General features: G+C 61.3%; 2 protein-coding genes across 3 annotated transcripts; one reads left to right on the top strand and one right to left on the bottom strand.

The window, feature by feature from the left end:
• Positions 1-240: 240 nt before the first annotated feature.
• PRSS57 (serine protease 57) lies at positions 241-4565 on the top strand. Its single transcript, XM_082621054.1, has 5 exons — positions 241-774; positions 1104-1257; positions 2228-2372; positions 2762-3016; positions 4162-4565. The coding sequence occupies exons 1-5, from the start codon at positions 411-413 to the stop codon at positions 4372-4374; spliced, it is 1131 nt and encodes a 376-aa protein (XP_082477180.1). The 5' UTR covers positions 241-410; the 3' UTR covers positions 4375-4565.
• An 812-nt stretch (positions 4566-5377) lies between these two features.
• FSTL3 (follistatin like 3) lies at positions 5378-11617 on the bottom strand. 2 transcript variants are annotated; one of them, XM_082621053.1, is made up of 5 exons: positions 11435-11614; positions 9891-10076; positions 7515-7730; positions 6700-6927; positions 5378-6609 (listed from the first exon to the last, which is right to left on the bottom strand). In XM_082621053.1, exons 1-5 carry the CDS (start codon positions 11535-11537, stop codon positions 6545-6547), a joined length of 798 nt encoding a protein of 265 aa, XP_082477179.1. In that variant the 5' UTR covers positions 11538-11614; the 3' UTR covers positions 5378-6544. The 2 variants fall into 2 exon arrangements, with proteins under 2 accessions (XP_082477179.1, XP_082477178.1); XM_082621052.1 differs by having other exon boundaries at positions 5378-6927; positions 11435-11617.
• Positions 11618-14412: the final 2795 nt, after the last annotated feature.

The raw sequence follows: 14412 nt of genomic DNA, 5'->3' as shown, positions 1-14412 counted from the left end.
GACCCTGCCTTCAAGGCCCTGAACTGACCTGACAAGCTCGCTGTTCTCTGGCCACCAGAGCCTGTGCTTCAGCCATGAACCCAGATCACCTCATCTATACCCCCAACCCCAAGAAACGCCAGCACCGTGAGGGTGGGTGCCTTTGTCACATTGTGTTCCATCTCCAGCACTTACTGGAGGCTGGTAATACCGTAGGCACTCAATACCTCAATACATGCAACAAAGGCAGCAGAGTCACAAGTCTTTCTGGAGGCTGGGGTTGAAGATGGGGAAACTGAGGTTTGAGGCAGTGACGGGCAGGGCTGGATCCGGACCCCCTTCAGCTGGAGAGCTGGTCCCCAGCCCTGAGGGGCAGCGACGGCTGTTGTGCTGCCGACTGCGTACCTGGGAGATGCTGGGTAAACCAGGGCATGGCACGCATAAGGGACCTCTGGGGTCACATGTCTTGGCAGAGCCAGGAGCCCCCCAGAGACCCCGTGCCCACTCCACTGCCCTGGCTCTTGGCTTCCCGTGCCATTACAATTATCATCAACAACCCCGATGCAGGAGAATCATCAGGCTTTCCGAAGTACTGGCTCAGAACTGGGGCTGGTGGGGTTTCTGACCACAGGCCACAGCCCAGTTCCCCATTTCCAGGCCGTTGGGTGGACCACAGCACGCAGAGCTCTCCAGGGAGAGGCCGACCTGCAGCAGCCATGAGGCCCGGGGAGGGGAGCTGGGACTGCCTGCTGCTGACTGTGACTGCCATCCTGATGCTGCCAATGAGGCCCCCAGGTGAGGACCCCCGAGTAGCCCAACCAAGCCCATCAGAACCCCGTACGGGGGCCCCACCCCGGAAGCTCCAGGTAGCACCACGTGGTCAGTTACTCAGCCCCCTGCATGGCTGTTCCTCTCGGGTCTCAGCTGGGAGGCGGGCAGGAGGCCCAGATGGGGTCTCAGCCAGGCCGGGGCCCAGGTTTTAGTGCACCCGGCCCCTCTCCCGGCAAACTCCACGGCCTTCTCTGGGCACCTCTGTGTCTGTCTATCTCTGCCTCTTGCCCTGCCCAGCCTGACCCCTACCCCATACTGCCCTGTCCCTGACTCGCTGCCCACCCTGCCTGCAGGCTCCTGGGCGTCCCGAATCATCGGGGGCCACAAGGTGACCCCCCACTCCCGGCCCTACATGGTGTCCGTGAGTTTCCAGGGCCAGCACCAGTGCGGGGGCTTCCTGCTGCAGACCCGCTGGGTTGTGTCGGCCGCCCACTGCTTCAGTGACAGGTGAGCCAGGATGAGGGGGTGCCCTGGTGTGGGCGGGGCGAGGACTTGGGCAGACAGGCCTCTCAGCTGGGGGAGTTTACCAGGGATGGGGGGGGCGGCAGGAGAAGGAGGGAACGAGCAGCAGCTGTGACCATAAGCCGACGTTATAACCGTTATGCTTGTCCTGAGTTTATTGTTATAACGATTACTAACATTCATATTGAAATTATTGGAGGCAATACTATAATTGAGGTGGGAATTAGAATAAATATAATGAGTATTATATTCATTCTAAATATATTTTTATAATAAGTATTAAAATTAATATTGCAGGGGCTTCCCTGGTGGCGCAGTGGTTAAGAATCTGCCTGCCAATGCAGGGGACATGGGTTCAAGCCCTAGTCCGGGAAGATCCCACATGCCGCGGAGCAACTAAGCCCGTGTGCCACAACTACTGAGCCTGCGCTCTAGAACCCACGAGCCACAACTACTGAGCCCGCGAGCCACAACTACTGAGCCTGCGTGCCTAGAGCCCGTGCTCCACAACAAGGGAAGCCACCACAGTGAGAAGCCCACGGGCACCGCAACGAAGTGTAGCCCTTGCTTGCTGAAACTAGAGAAAGCCCGAGTGCAGCAACGAAGACCCAATGCAGCCAAAAATAAATAAATTTTTAAAAAAAGTACTGCAGTGGGAATTCCCTGGTGGTGCAGTCGTTAGGGCTCTCTCTGCAGGGGGAGTGAGTTCAATCCCTGGTAGGGTAACTAGGATCCTGCAGGTCACGCGGCGTGGCCAAAAAAAAACTAAATTAAATTAATATTGCTGTGATTGGAGTTAATACCATAATTGAGGTGGAACAGTAATAAACGTGACACTTATCAGGGGCTGGCGTGAGGATGACATGGATTTGCTTGGCAGGTGGGGAGAGACCCAGTCCCGTGCCGGGCGGCCCTCACACCAGCCTCGCTCACAACTGCCCTCCCCACCCCGCAGAGACCCCCAAACGGGCCTGGTGGTGCTAGGGGCCCATGACCTGCACACTGCAGAGGCCACGCAGCAGGTGTTCAGCATCTCGGCTGTCTTCATGCACCCCGACTACCATCCGGCCACCCACACCAGTGACATCTGTCTGCTGCAGGTGAGACGCTGCGCGGGGGAAGAGGGCCAGATGCGGATCCCTGGCCCCCCATGATGGCCTGATTTGTTTAAAATCTGCTGTTGGGATCCTGTGAGCACCCGTGCTCAGAGCAGGGAAGGAGAGGCTCGATAGAAAGACCCTTTGGGCAGCTGAGGGGGTGAGACTGGAGGCCTGGAGGCTGGGGAAGACCAGAGTCCTGGTCTGAGGCAGTCGAGGCCTGATGGGCGGTGGCGCATGGTGGCAAAAATGGCAGGGCCTTCTGACAGCCTAATGATGGCTTCCACTGACTTCTCTCCATGAGGCCAAGAAGAAACCCAGAAAGGTAAACAGGCAGAAGCAGTGGTGGGTGGCTGTGGTGGGGGGACCTAACCTCAGGGCTCCCCCTGCAGCTGAACAGCTCTGCCATCCTGGGTCCTGCAGTGGGGCTGCTGGGGCTGCCACGGAGGCCACCCAGGGCTGGGGCACGGTGCAAGGTGGCCGGCTGGGGCTCCGTGTCCAACTTCGAGGATCCGCCGCCTGTGTTGATGGAGGCCGAGGTCCGCGTGCTGGGCCTGGACATCTGCAACAGCTCCTGGAGGGGGCAGCTGAGCCCTGCCATGCTCTGCACCCGCAGTGGGGACCGCCACCGACGTGGCTTCTGCTCGGTGAGACACTCAGTCTCTGTCCTGTCTGCTTACAACGTGGGGAAACTGAGGCCCACAGAGAGGGTCAGAGCTGGGCAGAGCCTTGGGAACTAAGTCCCAGCTCACCTTTGACCAGATGGGCTTCGCCTAAGGCCCTGGAAGGGCACGGAGTTGCCCAGGGTCACAGGGCTGCCATGTATGGCTGTGCAGGTTGCGCACTGCACAAAGAGTTACAGATTTGTGTCTTTAAAAGCAGTGTCAAAAAAAAAAAAAAAAAAAAAAAAAAAAGCAGGGTCCAGATCTCAAGGAAGAAGCTCCTGCTCCTAAGCCTTTGTATGGATTAATGTCAAATTTGGCCCCGGTGCCAAGGAAGACACTCAGCCCAGGTGTGTGTGTGTGTGTGGGGGGGTGTCTTTTGTTCCAGCCACGAGAGTGCAGTGGTTCAGATTCTGGAGCCCAACTGCCTGGGTCCACGTCCAGACTGAGCCACTTCCCAGATGTGTGGTCTTGGAAAAGTCACTTCACTTCTCGGGACCTCAATTTCTCCATCTGTAAAACTGTCACACAAATAGGACTTACTTCTTAGGGTCAGAGCTGATTCCACGTGACAATTAGGGTGATAGGTATGGGGAGGTGAGGGAAGAGGAGGAAGCAGGAGTTTTAGGGTGAGTATTCCGTGAGGTCTCTCTGAGGAAAGTACTTCTGAGAGTTGGAGGGGCCTTGAGAAAATCTGAGGGGAGGCATGCCAGGCAGAGAGACCAGTCACAGGGCTGCTGTGTACAGCTGCGCAAATTGTGCACTGCACAAGGTGCGGCCAACTTGTGTATTTATACAAGCAGTGTCCAGCAGGGGGCAGTAACGGGTCTCAAGAATATGCAAAAGCCTAGAGGTTGGAACTTGGTTTGCTGCAGGAAGAGCAAGGCAGGCTGGCATGGCTGGAACCAAGGGAGTCGGGGAAGAGGAGGGCAGACAGGTGGGTGGGGGCTGGATCCTCCAGGCCTTAAAGGCTGAGGTGAGGAGCTTAGTCTTTGCTGTAAAAGCTCTAGGGAGCCATGGAAGGATTTTGAGGCAGGGAGGGTCCTTCTCAGATTCACCCGTAAGAGCTCCTTTAAGGAAAGTGAGGCCCAGAGAGGGACCCCTGGCCTCACCTTTGCCTCCACCTCCAGGCAGACTCTGGGGGGCCCCTGGTTTGCAGAAATCGGGCCCATGGCCTCGTCTCCTTCTCTGGCCTCTGGTGCGGCGACCCCAAGACCCCCGACGTGTACACACTGGTGTCCGCCTTCGTGACCTGGATCTGGGACGTGGTTCGGGGGGGCCCGCACGGCCCCCAGCCCAGCCCCCCACCCAGGACCACTGGGGTCCCAGCAGGAGTTGCCTGAACCACAGCAGCACCGGGTGCACAAGATGAGGTTAGCTCCGGCCTGGAAAATTCCGTGGCTGGGGCAGAGGGTCCATGGGCCCCCAAACCCCAGGAAGCCTGGTGTGTGTGGGGTGGCAGGTGGGATGGGGGGAATCAGTTCCAAACAAAAAGGGCAAAATAACACAATAAAGTGTTAACTGGCTCACCAGACACGATGGTCTGCCTCCAAGGCCCAGGCACGTCTTTGAGCTTCTCCTTGGCCTCAGCGTGGCCGAGGGTCCAGTTTCACCACTCCCTCCCGGAGGGACCTTGAGCCATAGGACCTGGGCCCCTCTCCACCCTCCCACACCCTCCCCGCGCTGACCCCTCTGGAGTTTCCCACCCTGCCTCATAGCCCGAGCTTGGGATGGCCTCCCCACCTTGGCCCCTCCTCTGCCCTCCAGCCAACCCTACCCACAGATGGGGAAACCGAGGCCGGGAGAGGGTAGGGTCTCTGGTCCTCAGGGTGGCCTGGCTCACCCTCTGAAAAGTGAAGCCTGTCCTCACCCTCTGAAAAGCGCTTTGAGCGAACGGTGCCCGGCTGGCAGCAAGGCTGGGCGAGCCCCAGCTGGTACGTTTACTGATTGTGTTAGTGTCACTATGGTACCTCCAACCCTTCCAGGCCAGGCCTCCGTTTCTGGACCCTAAACCAGGTGGCCTCTTGGCGCTGCCCTAAGCCATCTTGACCCCCCTCTTCCCCTCCCCTGCCCCAGAAAGGCCAAGACTCTCCCACCCACCCTCACCCCACCTGCCCCAGTTCTACCTCGGCTGCCGCCTACCTCCTGAAAGTGGACACTGAGGCCCCGAGTCGGGCAGTGGCCGCCCCAAGGACACACACCTGTGTCTCTGCTCTGGATGCTTCCAGAACACCCTATGCACCAGCATCACAGCACCCCAGAACCCAGGCTGGTAACCCCCTACCAAAGTGGGGGGCACAGAGGCTCAGAGAGGTGGCAGGCAAAACGAGGCCTGGACATCCAAAGTGGCTTTTTCAGTGTTTATTTCTTTGGCAGGCGAGGCAGGACCCCAGGGCGGGGGAGGTTGCCTTGTCGGGGGCTCGGGCGAACCCACTGCTCAAGGGCACTTTTCCAGGTGTCACAGGTAAGGCACTTCCTGGAGGCTGGGAAGGACACGGACGAGCCCCACTGGCCTGTGCTCCTTGCTCCAAACTCGGGGAGCTGGGCTCCTGCCCCGCTGGGCCCCCACCCCAGTCTGAACCTCCAGTCTACACACAGGCACAAGGAGGTGACAAAGAGCAACAGGCCAGGAAGATGGAGGGAACCCAGCTGGCAGGCAGGGAGGGTTCAGCTGGGAACTGGGCTTAGAGGCGTGGCCAGGGCAGGATGCGGGGGACAGAGGGTCCCAGGTCTGGACCTCACCTGTGCACGGGGCAGTAGGCACTGGGGTGCCCCTCAAACACACGGCTCCAGGATGCCAGGTGTGCAGTGGGTCTTGGTGTCTATACTCCATCCTGGGCCAGTGGGTGAGCAGGGACCCCACCGGGTCCCACCCTAAGTGGACCGGGCACCACCGGACAAGGTGCCCTGTTCTGGGCAGATACGACCTCGCCATGCCCAAGTCCTGTGTCCAGAGGCCCAGATGGCACCCTGTCCCTGGGGACAAGCTGGGCTTTGCTCAGGGGCCTTCACAGAACACACTGGGAGCTGGAGGGAGAGGGAAGGTAAGCCCCTTGGTTACCCTGGGGCTGGTGGGGGACAGTGGTTGCTTCCTTGGCCTGTCTGGGGTCTGGGCATGTTCTGACGCTCATCTATACACACGCAGGCCGTGGACCCCCTCTCACCCCCTGGTCCCTGTTCTATCAATAGAGGCCAGGGTGCCTCTTCATTAATTGCTGGCAGGAAATCCCCAGCCCTCTCGGTGGCAGCGACAAGTAATAGAGTTATCCCCGAGGAAGCAGAAGCGTGGGGTCCTCCTGGGCAGCAGGGTACCTAGGCCTGGGGTGGCACCCCACCCACCAGCCCTGCTCCCAGGCCTCCTTCCAAGATATCGCCGGGGGCGGGCAACAGGGCTCCCAAAATGGTCCCGGTCCAGGCTCTGAGGAGTGTCCGTGGGACATAAATTAGACTCCGCTGTGGCAATAAATAAAACGGGGCTGCCCTGAACGCCAGGCCCAGGCCGGTCCCTCAGGCTCACACAAAGTTCTCCTCCTCCTCCTCCTCCTCCTCCGACTCAGCATCTAGCGGCTCGAGGGTGCCTGCAGAGTGGGAGGGACCAAAAGAGAAATGCGGGCGCGGAGAGGGGCTGCGGGCTAGACCCCGCCGCTGCTCCCCGCCCCTCGCCGCACCTGCACAACTGCCCGGGTGGCGCACGCCAATGGAGCGGCCCAGGAAGCAGGTGGCCTGACGGAGGTGGCACGAGGACATGTAGGTGACGTTGTTGTTGCCACAGAGCTCCTGGCCGGGGCTGGAGGGCGCGGGGCAGGGCGCCGCGCGGCACACGACGCAGTGCGCGCTGCCAGTCTGGTCCACCACGCATGACTGCGGCCGCAGGCACACAACGTGCGCGCACGATTCTGCAGGTGGGGCGTCGGGGAGGGTCAGGGGCGCTCCTCCTAACCTGGGCCACAGGCCCCGCCCCCGCCGCGAGCCCGCCCTCAGGGTCCCACCCTCAGACGCGGCCCCCTTGTTGCACCACAAGCCACACCCCTTCCACGAACCGCGCCCACACTCCAGATCCACCCTCAATCCCTCCCCCCTTTGATTGCACCAGTCAGCTTCTCTGACTCACACACTCGTATCTCTCACCCCATATGAGCCCCAGAACTCCCCTTTCCAAACCTGCACCCAACTCCTTCTCATTCATGACCCCACAAAAGACTTAATCCAGTGACACTCTCGCGGGACAATAGACTCCCTTCACTAGGCCCCGCCCACGAGCTCCCATCTAAGCCCCGCCTAGCACAAGGCCTGGGAGCAGGGCTGGTGGGTGGGGTGCCACCCCGCCTAGCACGCCCAAATCCGTAAGACATAGTAGGACACCCTGGATTGCAGACCCTGCCCCTTCCTGCCACGACCCCGCCCCCACGCGCTGCGGCAGCGGCCTCTTACAGGATGTTCAGGCCCAGTGGCCCCGCCCCCCCCAGGCCCCGCCCCTACGTACTGCGGCAGCGGCCCCGGTACATGACGCGCAGGTCTGGGTGGGCGCGGCAGCGCGCGGCGCGCAATTCGCACTCGTCGCGGTAGGTGGCGCCGTCCGAGCCGCAGACCTGAAGGCGCGCTGGGAGCCCCGAACAGTCGGGCGCGCACTCGCAGCGCGGACGGCCCCCCAGCATGCGGCAGGCCTTGCCTGGGCCGCACTCCACGCCCTCGCACGAATCTGTGGACAGAGGACACACACGTGTGGGCTGGGGCGCATGGCCGAGGCCGGAGGTCCTCAGAGACCTCCGCGCCCTCGCCTCCTGTTCCGAGGGATAGAGGCCGGGCCGGAGTGATGGGCGGTCCGGAGTCGGGGCCCACAGGGGAGGAGACTGATTTGGGGGTCTGGGGGCGGGACCGTTAGGGACGAGATTCAGCCACGGCCCGGGTGGACCCGGACTCGACGCTGCTCCTGGGGCGGGCTTCTGTGTGGGCGGGAGGGGGGTCTCTGCCCGGAATCTGGGGGTCCGGGAGGAACGGGCTTCCGCCCCCGGTCCAGCTCTCGCTCCGCAGCTGGGCCACCCGCTCGGGCTGACGTCTGTTCCCTGATTTACGCGCGTTTCTGGGAAGGCCGGCGGGGGACCGGCTGCGTCAGCCCGCGGGGGGAGCTGGGGGCTCCACCCCGTCCAGGCGCGGGTATGGGGAGGACGGGCAGCGTCTGTTCCCTGTGCCTGCCAGGACCTCCCCGGAGGAGGTGTCAGGGAGGGCGGGGCGTCGGCCTGGTCTGAGGCTCATTTCCTGAGGAGGGGGCCTCCCACAGCCCGAGCCCTCCGAACCAGGGGCCACCGCCCCCCGCAGCCCCATTTCTCAGGTAGGGAAACAAGTCTCTCTCTGAGATCCCCGCCCCCACTCAGGACTGGCTAACGGCTGCTTCTGGCCTCCCAGGCCCAGTGCAGCCTCCCATCTGCCCCCACAAGGTGGTGCCGTTTTGTCGTCATTTTACAAAAGGGGGAAACGGTCACAGCTGTGAGTTGGAGACAGCCAGGGTACTTCGGCGTGAGAACTCCAGGCCGGACCCGATGGACCCCCCAGCTCTGTGGCTTGTGGGTCTGGAGGGCCGTCTCTGAGTTCGAGTTGATGTTTCAGCCTGTTTCCCTGTGTGTAAAGTGGGGCTGATGGGGAAACCCACCTTACAGGGTGAGCAGAAAATGATGGATGCTCCTAAGAGACTAGCTGGCTTGCCCCATGTCCCCATGCCAGGGCATATGGGCTGCACCTGGGCGCCTCCCATGCTGCCCGCCCACGTGCACATCTGGAAACGCTCCCCAGGGTGGCTTCACGCAAGCAAGAACAGAAGTGGCAGAGCTGAGTTCCTGTCCCCAAGGCCAGACAAGGTGGGGGGGAGGGGGTCCTGGACCATCTCATACCCAGGCCAGGCACTTTTTGAAGTCTGTCCTCCTCCCAGAAGCCAGAGGGGCTTCTGGAGGGAGCCAGGGCACATGGCAGTTGAGTCTAGGACCACCCAGCCAGGCTGATCTGGGATTAATCACATCCCAGCGGCCAGTCAGGCTCCTCAGTTTGGCCTGCAGGTCTGCAGCCCTCAGCTCCAGCCTCCTCCCTGTGCCCCTGTCCTGACCCCACCCACCAGGGTCTGATCCCAGGCCATGGTCTCTGCTGATGCTCTCCCCCATGCTTTCTCCAGCTGGCGAACTCCTAATCATCCGCCAGCACCCTGGCTCTAGAGCCCACCTCCTTCAACTCATGCCCCCCTGCGCCCTCTGGGTCCTTGCAGGTTCAGCCTTGCACAGGGGGCTGGGAAAGTCCCCATCCCCTTCTCCAGGGCAGAGATGATGTCTTGACTTAGTCATTCACTCATTCTGCCTTCAAAGAGCCCCTAGTCTGATGGGATGGGGGAGGCAGCATTTCGCAGAGCATGGTGCAGAGGCACATGCTTGTTAAACATGCAGCTGTTTAACCACAGCTAAGCCCAACCCCAGACCCTAGAATCTGTGGTGTCAAGGGCAGATAAGTGTTTGGGAACACTGAGTGTGGGGTCACAAACCCTAATGGCCAGTCAGGGAGAATCCACCTTCCCAGGAGCTAGGTGTGAGCACATCCACCAGGTGCAGTGCAGGTGGGAAAGGCCACCCTGGCAGAGGGCTCCTCGTGAGCAAGGGCCTAGAGGCTGGAATCCAAACTGGGGACTCCTTGGAGCTTCCTGAATCCTCACCTGCAGGTGGCTAAGCTGGGAGCCTGAAGGCCCGCAACCCCTCTCTGAGCCTGGGATCCCTGTGCCGGCAGCCTCAAGCTTCTGCCTGCCCCCAAGACGGGGGGCTCACTCTCGGCTGTCCCGCCTCAGAACACAGTGACCCTGGCCTGCGGCCGACACCCAGGGTCTCACCTTTGCAGGGGAGGCAGTGGACGAGGCCCAGGAAGCCCAGGAGGCTGATCTTGTTCCCTGGGTGCGTGAAGTTGGACCAGGCGGTGTCGATGTTACCAGACGCACAGCACTCAGCCTGGCTCACGTCCGTCCTCAGCACCAGGCTGCAGGTGGCCTCTCGGCCCTGCTGGAGCCAGCAGACACCACCTGCGGACAAGCGGGCCAGTTCCCACGTGGCCAGAGGCACCCTCCGGTGCCCCTCCCCACACCCAGGCCTTGGCCTTCCAGCCAGCTGCCGGCCCATGGCGATGCATACAGTCGGTGCTCAGTAATTATGGAGGGGATAATCTGCCCCTGACCTGGGAAGGAGGGGCAGAGAACCGCACAGTTGTCCCCACCCTGGCTGAAGATTCTTTGGGGACCCTTCCTCTCTGGGCTCCAGCCCCAACACTGCTCCAGCCCCCACCCCATCCCCTCCTGGGAACCTCTCCCCCCTGGGTCCAGGCCCCCAGCCCGGGCCTGGCATCTTGCCTGAGCAGGCAAACGCCTGGAGCTGGACGTGTCAGGGTCAGCAGGCCCTGGAGCTGCCTCTCCCGCCTCTGCCCTCTGTCTAGACAGCGCCCGAGGGCACGCGGAGCCCCCTCGCCCAGCAGCCCCCCCTCGCCTGGCCCGCCTCTTACTCACTCCAACTCGGGAACATTCCCCTCGCATGAGCTCACTGTCTCCCCGGGGACGCGGCCTTCGGGGAGGGGGCTTGGCTCTCCCCTCACTGCGGGGCTGGGGTGGGGCTGCAGGGTGGGGTGGGGGGCAGATGGCCCTCGGTTTCTGCACCGTTAAGTGGGGATGGGGGTGGCCACGGCCCCCATTCTATGGAGCTCCCAGGCTCTGTGCTGAGCGCCTCCCAGGGACCAGCTCTGGGAAGCCAGCATATTGGCACCCCGTATAAAAGGGGAAACTGAGGCCAGGAGTGGGGATGTGACTTCCCCGGCACCTCCGCAAGTGGCAGGTGTGAGATTCCAATGACCTGTCTGCCTGAACCAGACCCAGGGAAAATCTGAGACCCCAGCTGGAGGTCCTGAGTCCAGCCACCCAGCCCTGCCTTTCTGGAGCATCGGCACCCGGATGGTCGAGGTTCAAATCCCCGCTTTGCCACTTACAAGCTGTGTGACCCTGTGCCTCAGTTTCCCCACCTGGAAACCGGGCAGAAGAGTGCCAACACTACTGGGCTGTTGCGTGGATTCCAGGACGGAAGAGGCAAGACGCTAGGCGCCCGATAACTGTCAGCACCTCTTGTGACTAGATTATTGATAAATAAATTGTGAAGGAGTCACATCTGCTCTCCTGACCTCCTGGTGACCCTCCTTTGGGCCTTTTGGGGCTGGGGGAGGAGAGCCTCAAGCCCTCCCAGATTCAACCTGCAGTGGCCACGGGTCACCAAGGGTCACCGCTCTCTGCCCCCAGCTGCCACCGCCGCCGCGCCCCCCGACTTCGCCCCCAGGCCCGCATTCCGGGTAGGCCCACGTGGGTGGCTCGCCTCGCCCGCCCCTTCCGGCCACCCCACTCACCGGGCGCGGGGTCCCCAGAGCCCACGGAGCCAACGAAGCCCACGGCCCACGCTAGGGCCCCCCAGGGCAGCGGCCACAGTGGCCCCGGCGCCCCGGGACGCATGGCGGACGCAGACACGGCGGCAGCCCCCGCGTCGGACGCGCGGGCAGCGGGCGGGCGGCGGGCGGGCGGGCGGGCTGCAGGGAGGGCGGCGGCGGCACCACTTCCAGCGCGCGGCCGGCGCGCCCTATAAAGGTCCCGCGGGCTGCGGGCGGGGCGGGGCGGGGCGGGACGGCCGGGGCGGGGCGCGGGGCAGTGTCGCGCGCGATGTGGGCGGCAGCTGGTGGGGGGCGGGGGCACGACCCGGGAGCCGGGCTGGTGGCTGTGAGTTCGAGGTGTCGCCGTGCGTTTGGGGGACTGGCCGGTGACCCAAGGGGAGCGCGTCTGCGGATCCGTGCGCGTCGTGGTCTGCATGTGGTCGCTGGGGTGGCCCCAGTGTGCTCTGGACTCCTGGCCTATCCTCCCTGTCCCTACACGCCCACACACCCGGGGACCTCAGCCCCAGCCAGTTCCCTAATCACACCCCCTGGCCATCCGCCTGGCCACTTGGCCGCTGGAGCCGGTGGGCACGGCTGGGTGTGAGCGCGTGGGGGGATGCGGAGGCTGGTGGGGTGGGAAACAGAGGCAGAGAGGTGTGGCAGAGAGAGACCCCAGAGACACGATGGTCCTGACAACATCGCTGACAGCAATAATCATACCACAAGATTTATACAGTGCCCACGGTGCCTGGCCTTTGCCCCTCACAGGTGAGATTGCACCAAACACCCCAGGCCTTTGCAAACCGTGCCCCCAGGCCACATCAACAACCTGCTGGCTTCTCTCCTCCACGGGTCAGTGCTCCCTGTCCTGGGACACCCTGGAATCCTGGGTTTTCCACAATTTATGATGGCCACATCAGCGTGGGCCTGGGAAGCACTGAGTCTGCTGGGGCCTCAGTGCAGCAGGATGCTTTTCCAATTTTTTTTTTTTTTTTTTTTTTTTTTTTTTGTGGTACGCGGGACTCTCACTGTTGTGGCCTCTCCCGTTGTGGAGCACAGGCTCCGGACGCGCAGGCTCAGCGGCCATGGCTCACGGGCCCAGCCGCTCCGCGTCATGTGGGATCTTCCCAGACCGGGGCACGAACCTGTGTCCCCTGCATCGGCAGGTGGACTCTCAACCACTGCGCCACCAGGGAAGGCCCTGCTTTTCCTATTTTGGAGCTGATCTCTTCGATCTTGGGGGCCTCCCCAATTGTTAGGGCACCCCAACAGGCTCATGGGTCCTGTGCAGCCCCTCTGTGTTTGTGCTTCTGGGAACTAATTAGTGACAATCTGCTGGTAGCAGGGAACTTTTGGGGGTGCTGGAGCCTCAGGTTGACCAAGGCAGACCCAGTCCTGTCCTCGCTGAGCTCATGGTTTGTCAGAGTCATAGACAAGAAAATACATAGAAAAACAAACTAATATATAACTTTAAAGAGTGGAAAATGCTTTTAGGAAAAAAACAAAAATGATTGAGGGCAATTGGTTATCTCACAGGGCCACCTATGCCTCATCGTCCCCCATCCCTGCATCTGCCCCTACCCTGGGTGTAGAAACAGGATCCCTGAAGGCACAGCCCTTCCTCTGCATGCACGAGATCTGCTGCTGGCTGACACCATGCCCAGACCACTTACTCCACCTTAGCTGCCCAGCCTGACCCGTGTCCCCAGGCCAGTGCCAAGGGCCACATTACTTCCTAGCAGCACTGAGGGAGGGCACCCAGCTGTCTCGACCTGGCCTTGGCCTCTGACAGTCCAAGGAGATTCTCCCCTGGTTGGGAAATGGGGCAGGAATGAGACCCTGTGTTCTCAGCAAGGGTGTGCGGGGGCTGGACAGGGTGACCTTGGCTGAGACCTGACCCTACCATGGCTCAGCCACCCCGTCCTGGGCTGTGCAAATAAAAGGGCCATTGTCAGCCTGGCGTGGGTTCGAAACCGAGGCCAGCGGCCAGTGGCCTTCTGCTCCCCAGCCTGGCGTGTCTCCCCAACCCAGAGGCTCTGCACTGGATGACCTCAAACAAGTCATGGCCCTCTTTGGGGAGCCCTCTTCTGAGTATCTCCCATTTGTGCCCTCCTCACCACCCCGACCCAGCCTGCAGCCTGCTTCCTACCCCAGGCGCCTGCCATAAGGTTCCTCTCTAGCCCATACCCATCATGACTCCCCTAGGTCCCTGCTCACCACCCCAGGGAAACCGACAGTGACAGTCCAACATAAACAGAGCTGTGATGGAGGATGCTGTACCTGACCCAGCCTGGGGAGATCAAGGCAGACTTCTCAGAAGAGGAGGACATTTACATTGTTAGATTGAACAGTGGGGGAGGGAAGGGGGGATGGGAAAAGAAGTCATGGTCTGTGTGTGCTACAAGTAAGAGAAAGCCCGAATACAGCCCCCTGAGACATGTGGGTCCCTGGACCCTGTGAATATGTCACCTCCCATGGCAAAAGGACTTTGCAGATAGGATTAAGTTGAGGTCCTTGGGATGGGAGATGATCCTGGGCTATCCAGGTGGGCCCAGTGTCATCACAGGATCCTTGAAAGTGGGGAGCTTCCCCACCGTGGTTGGAGAGATGCAACATGAGAAGGACTTGATCTGCTGTTTTTGGCTTTAAAGAGGGAGGAGGGGGCCTCCGGCCAAGGAATGTGGGCAGCCTCTAGAAGCTGGAAAAGGCAAGGAACAGATTCTCCCCTGGAGTCTCCAGAAAGGAATGCAGCTCTGTCAGTACCTTGATTTTAGCTCAGAGAAACCCATGTTGGACTTCTGACCTCCAGAACTAGAAGAGAAAAATTTGTGTTGTTTCAAGGCCCCAAGTTTGTGTCGATTTGTGACAGCAGCTAATACAAAGGGGTTCAGTGTCGCAGTGATATGGTCCCTGCCTGGCTGGAGACAAACGAGGGAGTGAGCACTGGTGGAAAACGGTCG

The sequence above is a fragment of the Mesoplodon mirus genome (assembly GCF_964341445.2).
Source record: "Mesoplodon mirus genome assembly, chromosome: 5".
In the NCBI taxonomy this organism is placed as follows: domain Eukaryota; kingdom Metazoa; phylum Chordata; class Mammalia; order Artiodactyla; family Ziphiidae; genus Mesoplodon; species Mesoplodon mirus.
Note: the sequence above shows the minus strand (reverse complement) of the source record. Positions and strands in the feature narration are given on the sequence as shown.